The 27,865-nt window shown below is 34.4% G+C and overlaps 1 protein-coding gene across 1 annotated transcript; it reads right to left on the reverse strand.

Moving 5' to 3' along the window:
- Positions 1 to 168: 168 nt before the first annotated feature.
- Positions 169 to 27,865, reverse strand: LOC130668883 (homeobox protein dve-1). Its single transcript, XM_057471388.1, has 7 exons — positions 27,073 to 27,865; positions 22,541 to 22,916; positions 4,643 to 4,785; positions 4,264 to 4,566; positions 1,967 to 2,521; positions 794 to 1,228; positions 169 to 726 (listed from the first exon to the last, which is right to left on the reverse strand). Exons 1-7 carry the CDS (start codon positions 27,145 to 27,147, stop codon positions 547 to 549), a joined length of 2,067 nt encoding a protein of 688 aa, XP_057327371.1. The 5' UTR covers positions 27,148 to 27,865; the 3' UTR covers positions 169 to 546.

Genomic DNA, 27,865 nt, shown 5'->3' on the forward strand with positions numbered 1-27,865 from the left:
TGGACCGAAACCAATAACTTCCCTTTTTTTTTAAATTTTAAATTTTCTTAGCGGGAAATTAAAATTACTTGAAAATGAAACAATTAATGCGTAATTTAATTTTATTCAATAATTATTTACATATTTTCGCGATTTTATAAGTCATATTAATTTATAATCATATATTTATACATATATAATTTTTTTTTGATTTATTATCACTATTATGCTGATTAATAAATGCTAGTAACGACATATTAATAATTATAACGAGCAATGCTAACGTAATTGCAATTAAATTACAGCCTCATTATTTTAATTACATTATATTATTAACGATAACTTGTTATTTAGCTTTGTAAACTTTAATTAGTCAAATAATTAATTTTTTTTTTTAAACTTTGCGTTATTACAATCGTTGTAGGACTAGGTTGCTTATATGAGAGCATCAATAACTCTCTTATAATCTCACTTTAAAAACTTTATTTAAATCTTATTTATTGAGTTATTAATTGAGTTTAAATAATTTTAATATTTATAATTGATTAAAAATCTAATTTATTTAAATTAATCTGCGTGGGCGTAAGGATGTGGTTGAGGTGACTCCCCTTCAAATAACGCCATCTTTAGACGCTTGCACTTGGCCCGACGGTTCTTGAACCAAAATTGCACATTCTTTGGCTCGAGACGTGGAAATTTTTGACGGTATGGCATTCGATTTAATTCTTCGGTATATTTTAGTATCAACTATAAAAATAATAATAATAATATATAAATAAATTAACAAGTAAATGATAAATAAATAAATAATTACCGCGTGGCTGGGGTGAGTGTTGTGCCCGAACCAATTCTCGAGTCTAGGAACTTCGGTAACGGGATCAATGAATGTTCTGTTCCTCTTTCTTCGCTCGTCTAGCAAACTGGCAGGACACCCGGCAGGTCCTCCCCGTGTTGGGAGATAGTGGGACATGTACATGATGCTGTGCCCGAACATCGGACTGGGCACTAATGAAAATCCCGGAGGTATTGGAGTCGTAGGAACTCCGGGGGGTGAGTCCTCGTCGTCTGAACCCGATGAAACCCTTGTCGCAGAATCGTCTTCGCGTTTTACCAGAGGTGCTGATGTTGCTGTCGCTGCGGGTGTCGGAGTCGATGTTGGAGCCACCATTCGATCTTCTGAGCGGGTTGTCAGAGACAGTGGACCTACTACTGGTGGACTACCAGCGAGGCATGGCGATTCTGAATTTGACTGTAAATTTAAAAAAATATTTCAATTTAATAAATTATTTTTAAAGTTCCATCCACTCTGAGGTATCAAACCGTTGATTTAAAAAACATTTTTTATCAAACAAACTTTTTTTTATGGATAAAATTTAATTAATTTCATCTCGATTGATAGGAAAGTAGAGTAAATATTTGAGTAGGGGAGGGTGGGGCAAAGTGGGCCCCGTAAGCTAGAAATGGGATTATCTTTACTTTTTTTTACTCGTTACACTACTTTATAGGCCCTTGTTTGTTATTTAACATTGATAAGCTGTGTCCATTAAAATTGAAAAATCGAAAATTAGGGGCAAAGTGGGCCCCCATCTAAAAAAATTGTGTGAGACAAATTTATTGCTCGTTTTACTTTTTTTAAATTCTTCACTTCGAAAATGTTATGAATAAGCTGTGTTCATAATAAATTACGAATTTTAAAATATGGGGCAAAGTGGGCAAAAATGGGTAAGCCATAAATAAGCTAATAAGTAATAAATGAATAGTCGTAAAAAAGTGAAGGTGACTTATTATGAGCCTCGTTCATAACAAATTTCAGGGTGCTCACTTTGCTCTCAAATTTTAGGGGGGCCCACTTTGCCCAAAAATTTTGGAGGCTTTTCAAATTTTAGGGGGGCCTACTTTGCCCCACCCTCCCCTAAGACGTAACAAGTATTTTTTCATGATACCAGAAGGCTTTCGAAATTTAAAAAAAAATTTTTATAAATTTTACCTGATGCCTAGAATCGTCTTCCTCATCCGAGCAGTCCTCGCTAACAATACTAGCACCACGTGGACTCAATCCCGGCGGACTGTACCCATTAATTCCCCTATTCTCAGCCCTTTTTTGTGCAGCCCGTGCATTTTTAAACCAATATACAACGTTATTAACATCCAGCGGCTTTCGCCCGCGGCGGGACTCCAGTGAGTTCAATTCCGCGACGTATCGTTGGATCTGCTGGCGCGAGGGGTGTTGGTTCTCCGCGAACCAGCGTTGCAATCTCGGCAGTTCGAGCTCCGGATCGAAACTCGTACGCATTCGGGTTTTGTGTGAGTAAGGGAGCATCGCGGGGTGATGTCCGTGCGGGTGGGGTGGCCCCACGCCTCCCCCTGTGTCCAGCGGGCTTTGATTATGCAGCTGACGATTGTTATTGCAGGCAGTCAGCAGCGGATTCGGGGGCGGTGGGCCTAAACTTGGTAACTGCTGCTGCTGGATCCATGATTCAAAGCTGCGTCGAGTATCTTCCGTAACTTCACTTCCACCGCGACACAGCGATGATAGTGTCATCTGAAAATAAACAAAATATTTGAGATAAAAAAAAAGTATTAATGGCAAATTATAAAATTTAAAAATTATTTTAAAATAAATAACAAGCGTTATAAAAATTCAGTATAAATGACAATGGAGACAAGTGACAAGCCAAGAGATGATGATTTGTCATAAGATTATGGAAAAGTTTTATTCGTTTAAATAGCGACGACTGCGTAACCTTATCATCGTGATTTACAAGAACAAATAGTTATACGCCAGTAGGATTACACCTGACGCCTCTTAATGAGGTAATCTTTTGGATCTGTATCTACTCAGTAGCATATCGTTCACTCCCCACAAATAATAATAATAATTATTATTATTTAAATAAAATAATAAAATAATTATAGACTAAATAAAATATAATTCATTATGTTTTACGAGCTCTTGTTAATCATCTTGAACAAAGCAGCATGATCTTCTCCATTGTTTCAAATAATACAACAGTTATGACTGTCTCGGGTATTTTTAAAATAATTAAATACCGTATCTCAAAAAATAAGTTTGTAAACAGTGGTACGGAGACGCTCGGAGACGGCTTATCTCAAAATGACTTTCAGCCTGATTTACTACATTTACTATTATCATCACCATATTCATCCTCAACAACTCTCTTCATCAAACAACTTATATAAAAAATGTAACTCCAACAGCCAATAAATTATGCTCTAAATCCAAATCAAACTACACCGGATTTATGTTATTTAAGAGGGACAAAAGTGCTGAGTATATAAAAAAAATGAAATTAAAAAGTTACGAGGCCAAGTCCTTCGGCAGATTCTTTTGTATAAATAAATACTAGTGTAAGTGTAGACGATAATGTGCATCAGGATGAAAAGGAGGCTTTGCTGGCTTACGGATGCTCGAGAGGGATATCGCCTGGCTGTGTATATTTTAGCGGCGGAGAAACGTCTGTCAGAGAAAATTGGTAATCATAGACCAACCTGAACGGCATTAAAGTTAGTCTGTGGGTGGGGAGATCTTCAAAGAGGTGCACTTAGATAATGCTCAAGTTAAAGGGGGTTTTTCGGGGCACTATATATCTACACCCTTTAGTCTACTTCTCCTAGCTCCTGGCAGCCCATCCCCGGCCATTACCCCTGGGCTCAGCTCACTCCACTTTGGCCGATATATCGTGGGGGCTTTTGATGAAGGCTGCCACGAATTTGCTTTACTTGAGTAAAGGGTAATCCTATCATACGCTCCGGCTATGAGATCTTCCTTATTCACTGGGGCTGTATCTTATGTACTGACGTTGTATCCAAACGTGAAATACGTCCAGACATAAATTATATAAATATTAAGACGATAAGAATTGACTTTATTTTAGTTAAGTTATGTCTAAGATAAATAATTATGTAATTGTGTATTTTTAGTGATAAAATAAAAAATAAATCCTTAGTAAAAATATTTTATTTTACTTGGAGAAGTTGAATTAAATGATGAAGGGAAGATGTTTAAGTTAATTTAGTGATGTGATGATGGAAAAAGGTGATGGAGCATACCGAGGATTAACAAGTCTGCTGAAGAATTATACAAGAAGGACTTGTTAATGAGATCAGAACTTGGTAGTAATGGGAAACACTGAGGACTCAACAGTATTTGCATTTTCTCGAGTATTGAGGTTACATTAATGGGTGATTTTTTGAGTGAGGGATTGACTCGAAGATGTAGCCGCCGATGGTGATGGTAAAAAATGTAAAATAAAATAAAATTACCTCGTCGAGAGGACATCCTGCGGACATCAGTAGCGCATGGCTGTGAAGGAGCAGAAGCCTCAGAAGTTTGTCTTTCATTTCGGCTGCTGGACTCGCTGGCGGAGGCCGAGATCTGTATATTTGGATTCTCAAAGTCGCAACGGTCGTTAGTTCTGACAGAATTTCAGCAACGGTCCGAGTTGGCTCGTCAGCAACTTTTTCCATTGGTAATGGGCGCCAGTTCTTAACAATTATGCTCCCACGTGCACTAGGTATCATGTCCGTGGGATAACCCAAGCGAACTAATGCCTCTCCCACTAAATCCTGTACAATATTTATTTATTTAATAATATGATAATTTAATATTTATCAATTTGATCAGTTGAAAGATTAAATTTACCTGAAATGGCACGGATGCTGGAATGATGACATAAGTATCGATTTCTATGTGAGGACTTGGCCACTTTTCACGTAAATTAATACGATTGTCAACAATACTATGAATTGATTCAACTATACAATGTACTGGTACCGGACTTTTACCTAAGAAACAAATAAAAATATGTTAAGTTTTTCGGAACTCGAAATTCAAAAAATTCAAATTAAATACTAAAATGATGAAATGACAAAAGCTCAACTCTGTTGAACTTCTGGTACTCGGTTCTCTATTCTGAGTTAGTAAATTCGCATAAATGTGTAACCCTCGTGCTAAAACGTATGCAGATCCACTCGTCGGTTAAGCGAAAGCGCAAAATACGTATCGCGAAACAATGGGAGGTAAGCGGCCGGTACAATGGACGCGATCCTTATTTAACCCTGACTCGAGTTTATATCCCACTCTTACTCGGACGAGTAGTCGCTTATAGTGGCAATGTCGGTACACCCCTAATCCCAGATTTCTCTTTACTAAGAATCAGAGCAAGTGAGTCGCTGAGGGGGTGAGAATTGTAAAGACAAGGACAAGTGTAAGATTTGCGGAAAGGAGTGCGATGTGATGAGAAATTTCGAGGAGAATTTCAAAGTGCTATTGATGCTTTGTTCTATTTTACCCATCTCAGACTACTTTAGTTAAATTTTATCTTTGTAAAAATTAAATTATTAATTATTACACTGTAAAAAGAACGGTGTTAAAAATGGACTCATATTAACTCCGCCCGGTGTTAAAAGAAAATTACACCGGTGTTAAATCGGGGTAACCGGTGTAAAAGCGGAGTAAAATCGGTATAAAAGCGGGGTAACCGGTGTGAAAACGGTGTAATATCGGTGTAAAAGCGGGGTAAACTGCGTCCGCTTCCCAGAGAGGAAAGTACCACGGGCCCAAGCTTGGCCCAGACTTGGCCCAACTTTGTAGAACCTTGGGCCAGGCTTGTAAGCCAGTCTTGGCCCAGCTTTGGTAGAAGCCTGGAATGATAATCTCGGGCCAAGCCTGGTTGCCACACCTGGCCCATGCTTGGTTACCAGACCTGGCCCATGCTTGGTTGCCAGACCTGGCCCAGGCTTCCAGGAAACGAATAAATTTAATTAAAAAAAATTTATTATTATTAACCTCGTAGAATTCATGATCATTAACGTTTTAATTATTTAAGGGAGGTAAATGATGTGAAAAAAACTCGGTGGAAATTCTGCTGGACTCTGGGCGCGAACTGCCGTCCTTCTGATTACTGGGTCCGAACGGTAGCTACTGGACGAACCTACTAACGTTGAACTGGTACATTTATATGATCTACTTGTATAAACCATGGGTATATCCAAACTTGGGTAATCCTACCTTGGCCCAAGCCCGGGTAATCATTGTAACGGCCAAGGCTAGGTTACCCAGTCCTGGCCCAAGCCTGGCTTGCCATTGGATGGCCAAGGCTAGGTTACCCAGTCCTGGCCCAAGCCTGGGCCAATATAGGTGTGCCAAAGCTAGGTTCCCCAGTGCTGGGCCAAGTAGGGGCCCGTTGTTCAACTCTGGCAGCTCCTGTATGGGATTAGTTGAGTATTAATTTTAAAGATTATAAAACACAAAAAATGTCAGTTCTTTATGAAAATTAATAAAAAATATCATTTATTAACAAGTGTACTGATCGAGTAAGTAAAAATATTCACAAAGTAAAATATTTTAACACCGGTAAAGAATATCTACACCGGCGGCGGCGTTATTTTAACACCGGTCTAGAATATTTACACCGGCAGCGATGTTATTTTAACACCGGAGAATTTTTTTTAACACCGGTACAGAATATTTACACCTGTAGCGGCGTTATTTTCACACCGCTTTCCCCATACAGGAGCTGCCAGAGTTGAACAACGGGCCCCTACTTGGCCCAGCACTGGGGAACCTAGCTTTGGCACACCTATATTGGCCCAGGCTTGGGCCAGGACTGGGTAACCTAGCCTTGGCCGTCCAATGGCAACCCAGACTTGGGCCAAGACTGGGTAACCTAGCCTTGGCCGTTACAATGATTACCCGGGCTTGGGCCAAGACTGGGTAACCTAGCCTTGGCCGTCCAATGGCAACCCAGACTTGGGCCAAGACTGGGTAACCTAGCCTTGGCCATCCAATGGCAAGCCAGGCTTGGGCCAAGACTGGGTAACCTAGTCTTGGCCGTCCAATGGCAACCCAGACTTACGCCAAGACTGGGTAACCTAGCCTTGGCCATCCAATGGCAAGCCAGGCTTGGGCCAGGACTGGGTAACCTAGCCTTGGCCGTTACAATGATTACCCGGGCTTGGGCCAAGGTAGGATTACCCAAGTTTGGATATACCCATGGTTTATACAAGTAGATCATATAAATGTACCAGTTCAACGTTAGTAGGTTCGTCCAGTAGCTACCGTTCGGACCCAGTAATCAGAAGGACGGCAGTTCGCGCCCAGAGTCCAGCAGAATTTCCACCGAGTTTTTTTCACATCATTTACCTCCCTTAAATAATTAAAACGTTAATGATCATGAATTCTACGAGGTTAATAATAATAAATTTTTTTTAATTAAATTTATTCGTTTCCTGGAAGCCTGGGCCAGGTCTGGCAACCAAGCATGGGCCAGGTCTGGTAACCAAGCATGGGCCAGGTGTGGCAACCAGGCTTGGCCCGAGATTATCATTCCAGGCTTCTACCAAAGCTGGGCCAAGACTGGCTTACAAGCCTGGCCCAAGGTTCTACAAAGTTGGGCCAAGTCTGGGCCAAGCTTGGGCCCGTGGTACTTTCCTCTCTGGGTCGGTGTTGAAATTTAACACCGCCGATTTTAACACCTACACCGCTTGGACTTACCCCGGTGATTTTTTACAGTGTATCAACTTTTAATAAATTTTGATTAAATGACTATTATTTAAATAAACTTTAGCACGTGCGTCAAACAAAGGATTTACGAGGCTATACTCGATGTTCGTTGGATATTAAGTCTTAATGCAGCCAGAAGTTGTATTTGATAGTGAGAGAGCATAGATGTAGAATTAAGGGAGCACTGGCCACGAGGAAGCTGACCGCTCTGGACTCCAGCTCCATAGTTTAGGTAGGGGCTACTTTAATCTAGGGATGTACAGTTTTCATTAAGGCAACTATCGTCTGCCCTATACCTAAATTGTCTATTCGCTGTTATTAAGTCTTAGCTACCCGTTAATTTCATCCTAAGACAGGTATTATTAAAAAAAATACCATCTTATATTTTTAAGTTTAATTAATATCACCACAAAAACCAAATTATCAATAACCACAACACTTATTTTTTGAAATTAATTTTAAAGCTTACGAGTATGTTAAATTTTTAAAAACACTGCCACTGATAGTTAAGACACTAGACTGAGCTAAAATTAATGTGTTGAATTAAAAAAAAAAAAAAAATAATCACCTTCAAAGTCTCGAAATGTTCCGGACGAGTTCTTGAGCAGAAAGAGAGTTTCAAAAATGAGTATGTAAGATTTCCGATAATTGTGTTGGACATTTTGGTGAAAAGGGAAAGGGAAATTTAGTATAATTAAGAGATTTACGTTGCTGAGATTTACGTATTGTTGATAATTAGTTAAAGAAAACTGACCAGCTATTGAAAAAAAACAACGGATGTACAGTAAAATAAACTAACAAAATTGTTAATCTGTCTAAATATTTTGAAACAAACTTATTTCAATAATAGACTGGAATATTTGACCATAAAATTCAATCCGGAGTTTTAAAGGCAGTTTAAGACGATCATTTACGACAAGGGACAGATAAAGATTATCCCTAATAAAGTAATTCATAATCAGTAAGAAAAAAAAAGCTTTATTGCTAAAACTAAATTACCGAAGACCCAGGACTTAGGATCAAAGATTGCTGTACGATTCAGCTACAAACGATATTTGTATAGAATTCTCAAAATAAACGTTTCTCAAATGATTTCCAGATGACCAAAATTTACGGCATTATAAATTAAGATTTGTAATTTATGACGTCATTTTGCGGACTTGAGTCGACTTTTATTGGGTAGATGCAAAAAATAAAATGTTTAAACATTTTATTAAACAATTTTTGAATCATCAATTAAAAAATGATAGGGATGGAAATTAAAAAAATTTATCGGTGGAAATCTTAAATCTTGACTTTATTTTCTTTATAAAAACTTTGCTGGAGAATAAAAGAAAGAAAAAAAAGGGCTCCAAAGACATTTCTCATTTCTGGTGCAGGTCCAACTCTGGCTATCGGACTTCCGTTATCTTCCCCCGTTGGCCTGTTACGGAAACACCGCGAAACCGTCAAACCGCCTTTTCGTCTTTGACAGTGCTCGTCGAAAGATAAGCTGGCTTCAAGTATAGAGGAGTGAAAACATCCAAACCCTATATAAAATATAATATTATATATATATATATATATATACCTTATAAAACATTTACACTTGTAATACATGTACACACTTATATTTACAAGATGTGTAAAACCTCCCCAAGTATTTAAGTATCTGTCATTTAAACTTTTATCTTTTTTTTCATTATCGTCAACTTCAAAAATAGGAAATTAATAATTATAGATGCGCATGAGTAAATCGAATTTCTTACCAGAAATTTTGATTTAAAAAATTGCATAAATCGAAATTTATTACTGTAACAATTATTCTTAATTAATTTCAGAAGCTTGACAGCTATTTTAAAAATTTTTATTTACTTTTCCTATTTAATTCCCCACAGAAAAAAAAAATTATCGACTGAAGGTAAATATTCTTGATTCAAAAAAATTTTTTTGGAAACCTAAATTTTCTCAGATAAAGTAGAAATCTTCTTCGACCAAGACGACTTTTTTTTTAAAATCTTGACTTGGTTCCCGAAAACATTTGTCTTCCAAAATATTTTCTTTACTCAAGATAACTTTTTTTTTCTGTGCAAGTGTAAAGTAAAAAATTTACTTTATTCAGACAAAGAAGTGAATTTTTTATTTAGAATCCTCATTTTGCCCAACCCTTTCTTATATTAACGACTACTACATAATTGACAAAATTATGAATTTAATCTGTCGTTTCCAGCAAAAAAATAATATTAAATTATTCACCAACACTGTGCAATATTTAAGTTAAATATGAGAGACAGAAGGAAAGTGTAGGCGTTATTATCTCAAGCTAATCCAACGGATGTCGGTCTTTGTTGATAACACAAACTTTTTTCCAAGTTTTTATCTATAAACCTTCCCCTTCCACCTCTTCTTTGTGTTATTTAAAACGTAGTAACTCCCGCTCAGATTGAAATATATCTTTCTCGTGGTATTTTCCTCTTACTAACGAGCTTCGAGCTTATCGAACATTAAACTGCATCCTGGAGTAAAACTTTTTAATTATTGCCTTAACAATGCTCTTAAAAAATTAATAATAACATTAATAATAATAATAATAATGTCGCCATAGCCTGAATTTAATAATAAACACACAGTAAACTAGATGTTCTGGCATAAGAAAAAACGCGTTAAGAAGAACATTAGCTGCTAACTCCAGTGGGATTTACAAGGTTTCGTCGCGTGGCTGGTGATCTTATAAGCCCTCGAAGGTTATCTCATTATGTCTTATCTAGCTGAGGTATTTACGTACACATGAGGGGAATAGAACAGTTCCACTGACTTCAGAAGCGGCTTAAAATGCACGCGAACTATGCAACACGCAATGCAAATATATACATTACTCTAACCCTTTTTGCTCATCTTATTATTATTATTTTAACTTTACTTGTTTTTTCACTTTTAACCTACATTGGCTTGCTATTTATATTACATAAGGTCTAAACAGAAATTTTTAATAAATATTTAACAGAAAAAAAAAAAGATAAAAATTTATAGACCAAGTTTTTTCAAAGTTTATAGTCTAAGGCGCTTAAGGGAGGATGGTTTAAGCACAAGCCCTTGTACGTATACTAGTATAGAGAAGAGGACAAGAAGAAGAAGAAGAAGAAGAAGAAGAATAAGAGTAGGATCTGAAGGAGTAGGATGAAATAAGTGTAATACGTTTTCTACGTACTCAAAGACTAGTGTGTGTAGGAAAACACTGGTGTTGTGTCGTGGCAGAGCCTATGTGCTGAAGATTAAAATTACTTTGCCAACTGGCAAGTGAACAGTGAAGGTGAGGACAAGAAACTCTTACGCGGAGGAGTAAGAAGAAGGAAGAAGGAGAAGGAGAAGGTGTGTCTCGTAAATATCTCGGTTAAGAAGCTTAATTTGGATTTTCGGTAACGAGTTATAGCGCAGACTTTACGTCTTACGTCTTTTACTTTTCATTGGCACCTTATTCATCGGCTCTTTTTTAAATGCACGTCGAAAACGTCATTATCTTGTATCGATAATACGTGATGGACAGAATTTTACTTGCTCAAGTACTCGGGTACTTTTCAATATTTTTTTCGCTTTCGATTTTTAATTGATGTTTTTTTTTCTGATGATTTACGGATAGCGGGAATTTATGTTTGAAATATGAGAAAACTGGAGATATTTAAGAATTAAATTTGAGTGTTATGGAGTTAAAAAATAAGAAGATTGAGGGGATGAGTGAATGAGTGAGTGATGGAAATGCAAGCTCGAAAGGGTATAGTAAGGAACTAGATGTGCGGTTCGACGTAAGAGAGTAAAGTGTGAGTGGAAGAAGGGCTCCTTAACGGAGATCTTAAGCAAATCCAGCGTGAAATCGTATCGGAGTATTCCCTTACGGAAACCACCACTTACTCCATCTACACTTCGGGTTGTTACACTCAACTCCGAAATGCAGAAGGAGTAACGAGCTGCCGACATATATTCTGTAATTCGGAAACATTTAATCTGAACCATCTGAAGTAAAGACAACTTGATTAATAATTAAACATTCGCTTTTTGTCTATGTGCCTCATATTAAATATTTAATCTATTAATGGACAGAACAGGGATTAATTTTGGATAAATTAAAAATTCAGTCATTTCTGTTAAAGAGAAAAAAAAAAGTAGCATTTTAAACTTATCTCAAGTAAAAACGGTCATTTAATTTTAATGTTATGACTAACTCGTTATCGTTATGATAAAGTAGCTAATCCTTTAATGGACAAAATAAGGATTAATTAAGATTAAATTTGAAATTCATTCATTTTCATTTGCAAGTTAAAAAAAGTCATAAACTAATAGACAATTTATTTCTTTTATTGAAAATAAATCTCATAAAAAATTGAAAAAATGAAATTTGCGTTTTGGTAAAATTAATTTCACTTGTAGGAATATTATTAAAATATAAATTAAATGTTTTAAAATCCGAGATGGACAGACGAGCAAATCCTCGAGTATTTCATCACGGACACGCTCAAAATAAATTAAAAATCCTCTAAATAGAAAAAAACCCGAGAGGAAATTATCAAAACAATCTTAGTCCATCAATCTATTTTTTGTACCGTCGAATCGCGTTATAAGTCCGTCTACAGGGGTGTAGGAATATAATTCTAAGAATTCCTGTACCCCCACTTCTGCTCGGCAGTTGAACGCCGTAACTTATACCCCCTACTTTGCAAGCGTGTGAGTGTGTACATGATTATTTTCGTAGTCATAGAGGGGGAATGTCTTCCAAGAAATATAAGTCGGCGGACTTATAACGAGCGGACTGATAACGCGACTGGACTGTATATAGGGGAGGGAGGGGCAAAAGGGGGTACTTAAGAAAATACCAAGTTTTCGAGGACTCAAATACGCTAAATCTTTTTTTGTTTAATGATATTCAAAGTAAATAGAAGAAATTTTCAGTTACCGTTAAAAAAAAAATTTTTCATTTCTGCGGGCAAAGTGGGGTACCCCCTAAAAAAAGTAAAAAAAAAAAAAAATTCTGGATTATAAACGAATTTGATTAAGTTGAATTTTTTTATAAGTAATTTATATGAAGAAAAATTATATTTTACATGTTTATTGGATACAAAAGAAGAAAAAAAATTTTTACTAGTTTTTATCATAAAACAAACGTCATTAATATTTTTCAACTGACAATTGATTTTTGAAAAAGTTTACCAAAAAAAATTCATAGTAAGGCTTAATTATATTTACAGTAGTGATTTTGGAATGTTTAAAAACCATTTAAAATATAAAATTTTTTTTTATCAAATTTTGGGGGTACCCCGTTTTGCCTACCCTACCCCCTTTTGCCTCCCTTCCCCTCTGTACATACATAAAGTTATCACAGTGTTTATATACACTGAAAAAAAAGTTTTTTTCCACCTAGAAAATTTTTCCCTCCCGTAAAGAACCTGGTATTCTAGTTTTTAAAATACCAAAGTTTTTTCCCCACACTAATAAGTATTCTGATTGCTAAAAAACTCGGTTTCCTTCTCAGCAAAATACCAAAATAAAAAATATGGCTGACTTAACCTCACTCAGTTGACACATATTTAAGTAATGTTTATTTTACTACGAGCCTTTTTTTAATAATATTAAATTAACTACTAATTTTAAAAGTTGTATTTATAATAAAATTACTGGAAAATTTAATTTCTATAAAATGTAGTGAATAGGATGTAATTATAATTACTGCGGTTGCTATGGTAATGCAGCATTAAGTTTTAGCTCTAGAAAAAACTTAGGTATTCTCAGGGGAAAAATACCAGTTTTTTAATATTAAGAAACTTATATTGGATATTAAAATACTCGGATAAAAATATTTTGTATCCTGGGAGGAAAAAAACTTTTTTTTCAGTGTAGTTATATAGTGATCTATCAACTGCATGGATCAAAAAATAATCATTTGTTAGTTCATTGTATTGAATAGTGTCTCAATAAAAGCACGAAGAAAGATATTAAAACAACTCAGCATTGAATATACATATATACATATATAATAAACAAAAGTAACGTAAGTGAAGAGAGTAGATGTTCGTAAGGAGGGGGCTATTTGGTATCTCAACCAAAGTGGAGTAGTCGAACAGGGAGATAAGATTTCCCCTTTTCACAGTATAACACCCCCACAATTTCATTCTCATTTCTTCGTCAGACATCAGCTTGGAAAAAAAAATCACTCGGTGAAGTAATAAAGAAGAATATGAATGATAATAAATATGTATTTATACATGCGATTTATAATCAGCCTAAAATAAAATAAATGAAAAAAAGAAATCTAGATATATGTATTTATAGACATGGTATATATGATAACCGTAAGAAGGAGAATCCTCAGAGGAATATCATCGTTATAATAAGAATATGCATAAAAGCTGCATAACGTCTAATCCTCAAAGTATGTGGACTCGATGCGTCTTGAAGCTAATCTTGTTAGCTGCTAGTATAAGCCGTTTGGATGACCCTGTAGAACTGCAGACGATTCTTAATCCTTTAACACACACGATAGAGTGAGAGGGAGAGAGAGAAAGATAGACGCCAAGGGCTTTCTGTGATTTTAGCATAAGAATAATATACAATTGCAACTGCCTATGAGTTGTTAAATAAATTTATGCTGACATTTACATTCACATTTTTTTTTCAATGCCTTACACTAGCGAAATTTTTTTTCTTTATTCTGTTCTACTACTGAGTTTTATATTAACAATCCCTATTTTTTATGAATTTATTTATATAACAAACAGATTTGAATGCACCAATGAACGCTTTTTTTTCATTTATGAGAAATTCAATAATTTTATTATTTATTAAAAAAAATTATCTGTTAAATTTTTTTTAATAAATAATAAATCACATTAAATAAATATTTTTTTCAATATAAAAAAAAAATACGACATAATAGAGAAAAAAAATATTTCATTACAGTGACAATTGAACTAAAAGCGATGGACATTTTCGAGATAAAAAAAAATTAGCGAAAAAATTCAGCCGGGATTCGTATATATAATGAAAGGGATAAATATATAAAAGCAGAAAGCTTAGGCAGATTAAAAATGGAGGGATGGAGGTCGAGGTGCGGCTAAATGTATATATGTATATATTTTTTATTTTTTAATTCATCGATAAATCGCGATCGTGTGTTGCGTATTCAAAGGATAGTGTGTAAATGCACTCATATATACAACTATGGACATACACACGCTTATTAATCCATACGTATATATATATATGTATATACAAGTGTGTATAAAGATAAATAAATAGATACATATAGTGAGTACTGTGTGCACTAAAACTATAATATCGTGCACGCACGTAAAGCTCACAGCCCAGTTAATCCCACGCTCACAATGATGCCATCTTTGGGGATTATCCCCTGGGGATATTTTTGATCGCGCAATAATCCGTAATACGATTTACGTGGTCGGTGTTCATCCAAGGCCGCATAACGGCAAATCCCAATAGAAAAAGATACACAATAAAATAAAACAAAGATAATAATAATGTAAATCGACATATCCGCTCATCGTTTTTAATTTTTATTTATTTTTCCTATCGATTATAATATTTATTTTTTTCTATTTACACTTCCTCTTTTTTATTTATTTAATTAATTATTATTTGACTTCAATAAATACACCGTTGCATTAATAAACAGTACCAGAGTTTACGGTGTATAAAATTGAAGTAAAAATTTATTTTTTAAAAATCGTACACTGTTTGTATATTTAAAATAACATCCGTATAATATAACGAATATGCGTGCACTTTTATTTCTCATGTTTGTTGAGTGTTATTATGGAATATCCTCATCAGACTGTCGGCCGCGAAAGACCAGAGATAAAGATAAACCGCGTAGAGAAACCCTCTTTGCTTTGTATGAGCCGGAAGATTAAGTCGACAAGAATGAGAGTTGAGTGGAATCGAGCAACAGGAGCCGTTAAGGCTTGTGCTGCTCATCCCACTGACCCATGAAGATAAAATAAAAGCGTCGGAAGATACTTCAAACCATCAATCTTTATTCGCGTGCCCTAACAATACAACGTACACACATATTTGCATAAATATAAATTATTATTTTCTTATACATTCAGTGCTGGTCAATCTTTCCATTGCTCAAAAAATAAAACATTCAAATATTTTTTATTATACATTAATCGGGATCTCGATCACCATCATAATTAGAAATTAATCATGTGAAATACATAATTGTTATTTAAATAATTACGCGGCATTACATATTTAGATAGCAGGAAATTTATTTGCAATGAACCAACTGGATACTAAATGCGTGTATAGTATATTAATATATATATATGTATATGTATGTGCGTATATAAAACGAACGAACCCTCGGAGCTATGGTTTAATCCGGTAGCTGAAAATCAATACTTAATACGTCTCGTTCCCCGCTGACCTACGGGCCTCAGCAAAGCCTCCCCCGGGATAAGCCGGGCTCGGCTATATCCCGTCGAATAAATCCCGGATCAGGGGATAAGTCTTTTTTATATAATTTTTTTTTTTAACCCATGGAACCCCTCTGCAGTTTAATACTTCAGCCAAATAAAAGGGATGCCATAAATATACACACACACATATATATGTATAAAACGATTTACTAAAGATTTGGCGAATGTCTTTATTTGGACTTTCGGTTCAACTTCTTAACTATTTTGCACGATTCTTAATGCAAAGCATGAGAGTGCTCTACGATCGAAAAATTCTGTTTGCCGTTTTTTCGCTACTGTTTTTTTCTTCAATGACTTTAAACATTCCTACGTATCACGTAGTTTTTTTCTTAACAGGGGTTCGTACTTCTCTCTATTACACTCAAGTCCACTAACGGTACTATCTTTGTTGCACTTGTGTAGTAAATGGAAACTTTGGCCGAGTTTTTCTTTAAACAAACGAATATTATCAAACACTTCGCTAGATTAGACAGTATTGCATAAATGTAAGGTCTGTATTTTGTACTTAGAGATTTTGTTTCCGAAAAAAACTCAGCCGAAAATATCTGATTACCCCGTTGAATAAAAAAAAAATTATTTCAAGGATTTTTCTAAAAATTACCAAATAAAAAATTTATTTCAGCCCTTGAAAAAAAATATTTTATGTCGCGAAAGTGTGGCATGCATGTATACCAAGGATCGTGATTCTACGGTGTATAGGAAATAGGTTGAGAAATTTTCAGGATAATCGAATCCTTGGAGCAGCAGGAAAGCATAAAAGATTAGGGTCTCGCATGAGATAAATTTTGATCGCTCCTTAAATTTGACCAAAAATTAATTTTCATTAAACGCAGCAATTTATTATACAAACCAACACCACTAATTACACTCCATTCAATATTAATTAAAAATTAAATAATATCAGAAAAGTTTATAAATAAAAATAAATCTACTCCAATAAATCAGATGGCTGATGAGCTGTAAGGGGTAGATATAAAATCAGAGTGATGAAAAAAAAAGTTATAAACAATAAGATAAATTATTACAGGACAAAGTAATACAGGAATTGGTGCATCATCTGCTTGGTATCTTATGCGAGCCTGATAATCGAGCGTACGTATATCCCCTCTAAATCGCCTAAGGCTTGCTTGCGCGCGTCGTAATTCCTTGATCCGGAAATCCATGTCGTTCGTTAACTTGCGCAGGGGTTGTTGCGTCGCTCAAGCTAACTATTAACTATTAAGCCAAGGCGTAGGACAGTAGTACAAGTAGACAATAACACGCTACACATACTACACACGTATCTATATATATATTACCCAGTTGAAATGTATATGTGTACCTGTATGCATTATGGCGTTTACAGGGATCCGAGAAGCCAGAATGAGAAGGTACCACACAAGTGAAACAGGACAAGAGAAGGCAGGATAGAAACAGAGTTTAGCCATGCCAAGGAACTGGTTTATCCGCAAGATTGTCCTGTATCCTACGACCCTGTATCCCATAGCCTACAGCGACGATAAAGGGTTGGGGAAATATAATACAGGTTAGGGTTTACGGTTGATTCAAATCGAGAAATTAAATCCCACGGGAATGTGGGTAAGACTACGGTGTGACCTCTCTGTCCCAGGAGAACATAATTTACTATACAACCCAATGACAGCAATACAAACGCATTAACGTCTATTATGTGATATTTTTATTTCATTGACAATACTTACAATCTATCAATCATTTAACTGGCAATCACTTATCATTTTACTTTCAAAATTTTGACAGAGTTTTTTCTGTCTTTTCTATTGATAAATAATTTTTGAGGAGGAAAATACATTGCAGGGAAGGAAGAACTCGAAGGTCCTTGAAGTTTGTTTACTGGAACGCGAGGCATTTACTGGAACCCCCATCTCGTAACTAAAAGTATTTTTTAACGTTTCTGAGGCGTAAACAACTAGCAGGAAAGCATGTGGCCAAAGTAGCTGCGGTAGTAACGCCGGAGGATTCTGCCTGGATGGAGGATTCGTTTGAGACACCCGAATCCTTGGAATGGATTTTTTTATATTGAAACAGCCAGCTTTGATTCTGCGCGTAGGAGTCCTGAACTGAGTGTGGATGTGAATAAACACCAGGCGAAACGAGGGAGATAAAGTGAAGATAGAAAGTACGGGCGAGTTGAATTTGAATGAGGGTTAGAGATCGACGTATTTGTTACGAAAGCATGTCCTGTACTCCTGATGCTCGGGGTCCTACAAAAGCCCTTATTTGGGTCATGAAACTACTTGCAGACAAATTCACTTTGACTTTTACCAATCGGCACTCAACATGTGCACACCCGGCCGCAAAAGACGACCTACTTAGTTCTCATACTATCCTTGCTGTAAAAATAAGCCGACAGGTATTGAACAAAGGACCTAATTTGCATATTTTCGTGGACGTTTTAGAGTAAAATAAATACAACGCGAAGGAGAGAAACTAATGGAAGCCCGGATGAATACTCCTCGCATCGAATCTGTTCTCCTGATAACGGATACGTTTGGTAGGCCTGCAAAATAATTCGCGAATAAAGTCCTACTCATTCATCCCTTGGTATGTACGTACTTTCAAATTCTGAGTGAATCCAACAGCTAATTCATTTTTTTAACTACTACTCGATATAATTTATCAACTGGCAATCGAAAGTATCTACCGGCTTTTATTTATTTATTGTTGAAAATTGAATTGTTATTTCAACGCGTAAATTTAAAATAACACTCGAGTGTAAAGTTTAAAACAATGACGCAAAGTTTATTGATCTATCTGAAAGTACATTGTACTGTAGGGATGTTAATGGTGGTCATGGTTTCCACGAGCTTGACCGAAGGCTAACGAATGACCCTTGAGAATCAGGAACGCAGAATATTCATTTAAAGGCGCATCGCATCACACATACACACACCCACATCCATTTCTGTACCATTTAAATACACACCCCAACTATTCGTAACTGACATTTGATTTAATATTTTTTATTTTACAAATAATTTTTAACAATCTATTATTTTTTTTAAATTCATCATTTTTTAACACAACTTCACTTAGTGGAGGTCTAAGTCAGCTTTTGCTGGAAAATAGACACGTTTAAATATTTTAGACTTTTTTTTAATTTTGAGTACTTGGGGTAGTTTTTATTTTATTTTGAGTACGAAAAAAAAAAGACAAAAAATTTTTCAATTAGTATAATTTGAAAGAGACAAATTGGGCATTTAAAAGTTTTTTTGAAAACCATATTAGCGAGTTTAACAAATTGCTGTGTAAGTTGGGCCAGTTTAAATTTCCAATGAAAAATTAAAAAATCCAAAATTAGTAGAAATTTTTTATTTTATAATTGAAATTTTTTATCGAATAATAATTTGGCAGTAATTCGTTCCTTAATGAGTTTCAATTTATGTATTTACTGTTCAAATATAAGAATTTTATTTTTTATTGATTTTAGGTTTAAATTTTTTTGTAGGAGAGGAGGGGCAGAGTGGGCCCCTTGAGAAAAATAATTATAATATCAGTAATTTTTTTTACGCTTTTACTTCTTTTTAGACTCTTGATACTTATTTTCACTTCATTATGCTGCGTCCATTGAAATTGAAAAATCGAAAATTAGGGGCGAAATCGGTCCTCCCAAAAATTTCGGATTTGATATCTTTTATTCTTTACACGTGTGATATTTGCAAATAACTATAAAACAATCGGATTATAAATAATAATATAAAAGTCATTTTAATAGTCTGCTACGATATAACTTTAAAACGTAATTTATTTATTATCTTTAATTTTCTTATTAATTATATTTAATGAACAGTTTTGGTGGTCCATTTTAGTCCTCATTGTATAAGAAATTTCGATAAGCTAATCATCCGTCCGAATTTATTGGCGTATAGAAAATTTTGAGAGGTCCACTTTGCCCCCACACTTTTTAAAGTTTTGAAAATTTTAAGGGGCCTACTTTGCTCCCTCCTCCCCTTTTATTTTTTCTCATAAAGTCAATTTTCATTTTCAATGAGTGAGTTATATTAATCTGCAATATGTAATTATATGGTGACTACTATGATCTACACAGAAAAAAAAATTTCTTGGCGTAAGAAATATATTGTATTATTAAATGAAGAAAAAATTTTTTTTAGGACTAGAAAAAATTTCTTGTTGCAATAAATTATTTCTTGCCTCAAGAAAATTTTTTCTCTCCCCAAGAAAAACCACGTTTTCAATTAATTTTCTAAAAAATTTCTTAGGGCAAATAAAAATTTTCTTGGGGCGAGTAAAAATATTTCGCGTCAAGAAATCGTTTTTTTCTGTGTACCTTTATGTTGTATTATCCTCTATGTATACTATCGTTAGATACTGAATCAGCTTCATATCGGTTCTTCACTAATTAATTTCCATAATCCGTATCTTGATCAAAAGTCAATGGAATTAATCCCGTATTCTAATATCAATCATAGGTAAATACAATTTTCCGAATTTACAAAATAGGCTTTCCGATTAGCGAATTTTCTATATAGTACGTGCATCTATAAGGTTTCTTTAGCATCTATCCAAGCTGATTAGTCTCTAAATCTTCCAGTCCCTTGTTCCTGCCACTTACTTTTATCCATCTCCATTTCCATCTCTATCCACATACATGGACTCTCTCGGCCTAAACTCATACGTCCCTTCGTATTGTCTCGGCCAAGTATCCGACGTCCAGCATAATGCACAAGATTATCTTGCTGTGCTGTCCCTTTGCTTACACTTCTCTGATGTTTAATGTTATACTTTACACCCTCTACACCCTCTACACATCAGTAGTAACTGTAATAGCTATCTACCAGCTACCAACATATCTAGCGTAGTATAGTCTTTAGCATCACACATGATCAAACCGCTAATATTCTCTGTACGCCATAAAGCACTCAGGTAGTGTAACGTGACTAGGCGTTTACTTTTTAGGTTGTGTTGCTATTATCTACTACCCACTGCAGAGCACACACTGCCCATAACCCATCAGGTGACCAGCAGAAAGGGATCCAAATGTACGTGCATGTCAACTATTCTCACACGTATACATAACACAGCTCGACGAATGTGAACATAAGGATTATCGCTGGGGTAGTGGTAGGATTATCCAAGGCTTTGTGAGTCTCTACTCCACTCTACTCTACTCTAGTCTCTGGTCTCTAGCTTCTAGTTTCGTGTTACAGTGTATATTGTAGTATATACCCTCTATATATCTAGTATAAGTAGTAGAACCCCTTGCGTCAAAGCCAACTATGTACTAAAGCCATAAGTTGGGAATAGTTTAGTGTAAGCAGATAATTTGACAATAGTATTTTATTTTTATTATACTGTAAAAAATTTCGGTGTAAAAATGGACCCAGAGAACTTTACACGGCCGTGTAGTGTGAAATTTTCTCGATGTAAATTTTCCATCCGTGTAATTTTAACACAGTGTAATCTACTTTTTTTTACACCATTCCGTGTTACCCGTTGTAATTTTGATTAATGAGCAACAAACGATCATTGAATATTTTTAACTACTTAATCAATAACAAAATTAATTTTATTTAGATATTAAATGGTATTTCGAAAATTTAAATATTTTTATGATTAATTTTCTTAACGCAAAATTATCATGAATTATAAATTTACACGTTTGGCGATGTAAAAATTTTAAATTCACCCGCCTAAATTTAACACCGAATTTGGTGTAATTTTCACACAAAAATTTTTACACCAAGACATTTACACTACACTGGGTCCAAAAAATTTTTTACAGTGTACAAATAATTAGGATTAAATTTTTTATTTTTTATTATTTTGATATATTTTACTCGAGGTCCTTGCTGGCAAAATATATAAATGTATGTACATATAATATGTATGTTTGTAGATGCATATATATATTTAGTAAAACTGGAGGGTTACTCGAGCCATTTCAGTTTGGTGTGTGTGCGCACAGTGCTCTTGGGATTAATCCGGGATTATTGAACGTGTGTGAGGACCAAGCCATTCGCTTGCCGTTCAAATCCCAAATCCGACGCACACTACTCTCTGAGGATAATGCTAACTCTTGTGTACAGACATATAACTCGCTGGCTAAAATTTATCCACGTTCAGCATATAATACGTGTGCACGAAAATAGCGCGCCCTTTTTTGTGTCACACGAAAAAAAAAATATTTAATGATTTAACTCTTTTTTTGAAAATATTTTTTTTATTCAATTATTCTCGAGTGGATTCTGGATTTAGGGTTGCGTGCACGCAGGTAATTACACGACGGGAAATTCCAGCACGACACGAAAAGAGTTCGATAATCATTTGCCGCAAGCCAGGTTCAGTGTAATCGGTACAAAAGATGATGAAAAATAAAAAATATATATTTATATATATATATATAATACAATACAAACCGATTATAATAATAATTATCATTATTATTATTATTATTTTTCCATCACTTTTATAATAATAATAATAAATAAAATAATTCGCGTGGATTAAAACATACATTATAGAATTATTGCATATATTTATGAACTCGTTGAAAACCCGAATAATGTGATCGAAAAAAAAAAAAACTCACCGGTAACAGATGAATTTTTACTGAGATCAAAGCCCTCGGGCTTCGGGCTGCTAGAATCAACTTCCTGTTTCGTATGCCGATTGTGATGAATTCCAAATGCTTGCGATAATTGCGGCTGCTGCTGATGTTGCTGATGATGCTGGTGCTGATGTTCGGTCCTCGATGGCTGCTGGGCAACACTCGCGCTGATCAAGTTACTCTGCTGTTGAGAGGGCTGGTGTACCAGCTGTGGATGCTGGACCGAGGCTGGCCTGGGTGTTGGGCTACGGTTCGTTGTGTGTGCAGTTTGCTGAGATTGCGGGCTCCTCGGGATCGGGGACACACTTGATGAACGTGATGGCGGTGTTGCCTTGTGCGTCAGCGCCAGTGCTTGACTCTGTAACATTAAATTTTATTTTTATTTTCACTCATCAATAAAATTATTTAATAAATTTAAAAAAAATAAAATTATTCGATCACTTTTTACGGAATTTATTATAATCAATATATGCGTATGTATATATATATATATATGAATATGGGTAATATATCTTCAAGGACACGTATTAAAGAAGATATAAAGCGAAGACAAGTTTTAAATTCAGTGCAATGGAGTAATTAGGAACGACAAGTAGACTGTATACATATATATGAGTACAGACTGTCAAGTAATGCTAGCACGAATATTATATATATATATATACACTTGTATGTTGTAAGCCTATATAATAACATTGCCGATGAAATCTGAGCACGTGGTTAAATAATGTATGTAGACTAATATATATAAATATACATATATATGTAATGCTAACTGTGTCCAATGTGTACAGCACGTAAACACATAATATGTATAAAGACAAGAGTTTACTACTTGGATTTGTGTACTGATATGTAGATATATATATATCTATATGTACATATGAGAGTAAACTTAACACCAGAGTAGTGGCTAAGCCGTTGCTGGATGTCAACAGGGGTCAACTGGGCCCAGAATGCGAGAATCCTCAGCACGCACTCCCTAACTGTCACAGGCTTATATATTGTTAAATATCTTAAACGGCTAATGTCACACCAATTCTCGTTTTGATCTTAATCAAGTCTCAAGAACTCGTGGAAAAGATGAACGGGTTTAAAATAAATAAATAAGTTATTAAGTGGAGGAATTTATGAAATTTAACGAAATGATGTATCGGATTATTTTAAAAAGTGTCTCACTTTGCTCTTGGGCCAGTAGATTTTTTATTGCTTGCCGCGACTGTACCCAAGCACGGGCTACTGTTTCGGGAGCCACGAAGAGCCGTCGGTGGTATGCAGCGGCAGCACCGCAAGTCGTTTCAACAAAAAAACACGTTGGACGGGCCCCCGTGTGGCTTTGGGTCCTCCGAACGTCTTTGCGCGACTTGTATGTTAACTCACTCGTATCGCTGAGAGTGTGTGTGTGAATCGGTTGCGAATACTGTAAGGCTGATGCGACCGTAGTAAAAGGATGGCAGAATAATAAAAATATAAATATATATATAAAAAGAATTTGAGTCGAGATATTATATCGGAAAAATTACATTCTCTCTTTCGACTTATTCATCGTTACATATTTTTTTTTTATTTTTATTTTCGGTGACTCTTTGTCGTCAGCAGCTTTCGTTACTCACGAATCCACGAAATCTTTTTCTTCCGTGATCTCAAGTCATACAGGACAGGTGCGAATGACTACTCCAAGTTCTGGCTCACTATTTAGGGAGAAGGAGGCTGTCCTCATCATCACGTATACCTCATCCTCAAGTGGTACCAGTATACAGGTTCAGACCCAGGTCTGAATATGATGTGCAGCCGAGAGAGACAAGACGCAAGATGAACTCACACGATACGCGGCTACGTGATGAGATACAAAACCAAACTGCGCGGGAGCGGGTATTAACTGAAAGCATGTGTATTGTGGCGTAGAGTGTGTATGTAAGAGTAAGAACGACTCGCAACAGGTGGAAATCCTTGCGCTTATCCCCATGTGTTAACCACTTTTATAACTTTTTTTAATTCTGTAATTTAATATTGAAGAATTAACTATCAATTATTAATTCTTTTTTTTTTTTATTTTTATTTGAGATTAATTAAAACCTCCAACACTCGGATCATAAAATATTTAATTACATTTTTTTTTTACTCACATTACGTTAATAAATTATTTTTAATTCCGTAATTATCGGTAACATTTTAATTATTATCAATAATTGATTTATGCGTTTTTCAAAAATATCATTATTTATTAATTATTTTTTATCCGTATGGTTAAAATTTAAAATTAGTAAAATTATGAAAAACATTTTTTTTTTTTAAATAAAAAAAACTGATATTCGATCCAGTTTGCTTGGTGTTTGCACGCAAGTGTTATTAAGAATCTCATGGATAAAACGTCTCGCAAAACGACCACGTGTACACTGACGCGTACATATGGTCACGCTATTTGACCACCCTACGAACCACACAAAATAATCGTTATTCATCTATCCGGTGTGTCTATACGAGGTTTAGATTTCCCGTCAACACTTTTACTCACTTATCTCTATCACTAGTTAATCCAGTCTCTAAGATTAAAAAAAAATATATCTTATTTCGAAAAAAGTATAGAGCAGTTTCATTGATATAAAAGATAAATCAACGATCGTGCTCTGATTACAGTCGTAGCGAACTCCCGGCCAGCCAAATTTATATTTTATCTCTTTAACTCAACAATTATTCTCCTCACTTACATATATATATATATATATTATGACTTATCTTTTAACCGAGACGTCTTACATAATCTATCCACTTAAGTATAAATCAGACGCTTACGCTTTTATTTTTTTTAAAATGGATTCATTTATAATGTAGCTTTCATTGATCTCATATAAGATTCACTGGTTATATATTCGAGGACATTTCATTCGAGGATTAATTATTAATCAATATATATATCTATAGTTAAAGTAACTTAATTTTTAAATCAATTTTTGAAGCATAATATCCATATAAAAAAAGTTATTTTGTATAAATATGAATTAAAAATAATAATAATAAAATATAATAATTTTTTTAATGGATAATAACAACGATAAGTTTAATTTCAAACCTTGCTTATAATTGTAGTAATTTAAAAAAGTTGTTTAAATGGTTAAACGTTGTAAAAAAATACAATTATTATTATTATTATTATTATTATTATTATTATTATTATTGTTGTTGTTATTATTATTATTATTATTGATTACAATAAACTGCGGTCTTGTAACTTTGACTAATGAGCTTCAGATAAACAAACAATTACATATTATAATGACTGCTTTTATCCGTTAAAATATTTCCAATAATACCGTAAGAATAAAAAAAACCGCTTCTATTTTTCGTAGCAAAAAAAATACTAAAACTATCAGCTTCAATAAAAAAATTTTTTATCGCTGAAAAGTTTATTTCGAGCGCATTAATCACGAAAGTTGTTTTTTAATCCATTAAATACAATTACTGCAGTAATCTTCATTGATAATTAAAATTAGAAATTTTAAGCCGTTAAAAAAAATACTTTGCACTTTTTATCTATAAATTTTTATAAACTGTGCTCCGTAATATTTTTTGTATGAATGACAGTTTTTTTAATGCCATCTCTCAAATTTTCAAATTATGAAAAAAAAAAAAAACAATTAATAAATAATAAAAGCTTAAAAATAAGTGATCTGTATGTTTCTTCCGGTTGAACGACCTCGCCCGAATTCTTGCAATCAAACCGGGCAACAGTCACAAGCTCCTCGTATATCGTATCGCGAAAATTTTACTACAGCAAACGACTTTTATTCTCTTTTTCTCTGTAGTATTTGCTCTGGCGATGCATCTATATTATATTAATATATAGTCCGGGTTTTGTGACCAGTATCAAATATATATGGCATATATACCTACATAAAACTTCACTCATATATGTATGTATATATATATATATATACTAATATCGTAGTGATTCCGTGAGCCCATCGTACAGGAAGAAGGCAGGGGCACATCCGTAACGTGCCCAGAATCCGTGACCCCCCACCTTCACTTACATCGGTATGTTCATTCTCTTTTCTTCCCTCTTATACACAAATACATATATAATATATATGTATATGACATATATAAATAAATATATGCCAATTCAACTTAAAACTTGGACGAATTATTTCTATTTATATTCCGTAGGTGAATGACAACACGATAGGTATCACTACTAAAATTGTTATTATGGTTTTATAACTCATTGAATACTCTTGCGACTATTACTCTCGTCTTGATGGTACACTTAGGGTTGAATGCGCGGGCTAACTGATGGAAAATTACCGAGGGTGGTAAATCGCCTGTGTAATAGTCAACAGAATGCTTTTATCCGAAGTATTCCCTAAGGTCTTACTATAATTTTTTTGTTCTACTCCGAAATTTATTTTTCATTTATGCAAAAAAAAAGAGTAACTTTGGAGTCGAGTAAAAAAATTAAAAATTGATAAATAAATAATTCATGATATTTAATTTTATCATTAAAAAATAATTACCTGTACGGGATCAACTTTGGTATTGGCAGCCACCCAGGCCTCAGCAAAAGTCTCCATGGCGCTTTGAAAATCCATTCCACGTTTTGACACTTGACGAACACAACTCGCCCAAATATATAATTAGAGCCCGGTCTTGCTTACAACAACAATAATTATTTTAAAAATAAATAAAAAAAAATTATTTTTTTTCTCAAAAACATGAGCCTCAAAATTAACATTCACATAAATTTAATTAATTTAAAACAGTAAATTTATTTTTATTTAAAAATACATCAACAAACAAAATTAACTAATGTTCAATTAATAAATAAAACTTTATTTATTTAGTTAATTAATAATTCACTAAATTAACACTATTTAATCACTGGCCTATTTTCAGTCTCCATGGGGTTCCCTACTCTTATGTACATTTTTTAAAATCCATTCACTAAATTCACTTATTGTTCCATTTAAAAAAACCCTTGAATAAGTCAAACCGTCGTCAAATTTTAAAAACTTGACATGATCCTCGGGCTCGTAAGAATTTTTTTTTATTATTTTGTTTCTCTTCACAGATAAACCAAACCGTTAATTTGAATAAAACATCCGTCAATAAAAATAAAAATAATTACCAACAACAATTTTTAAAAAAATTTATTATCGCGCAAGCACATGAGTGAATTGTGTATATTAATAATTACTAGGATGTAATTATTTATAATAATATTTATAACGATACGTTTAGTTCGAAACTCGAGCCGCGACTGTGCGTGCTCGAGCGCTGCGGCGCCCAATCTGCCCCTCCGTGTCCGGG

Source organism: Microplitis mediator, chromosome 5 (genome assembly GCF_029852145.1).
Source record: "Microplitis mediator isolate UGA2020A chromosome 5, iyMicMedi2.1, whole genome shotgun sequence".
NCBI lineage: Eukaryota > Metazoa > Arthropoda > Insecta > Hymenoptera > Braconidae > Microplitis > Microplitis mediator.

Coding starts and splice junctions, on each gene's coding strand:
- LOC130668883 (XM_057471388.1), bottom strand. CDS start 27,147: ATGGATTTTCAAAGCGCCATGGAGACTTTTGCTGAGGCCTGGGTGGCT. Junction 22,917..27,072: donor CCAAAGTTGATCCCGTACAG/GTAATTATTTTT, acceptor TTAATGTTACAG/AGTCAAGCACTGGCGCTGAC. Junction 4,786..22,540: donor TAAAAATTCATCTGTTACCG/GTGAGTTTTTTT, acceptor TTTGTTTCTTAG/GTAAAAGTCCGGTACCAGTA.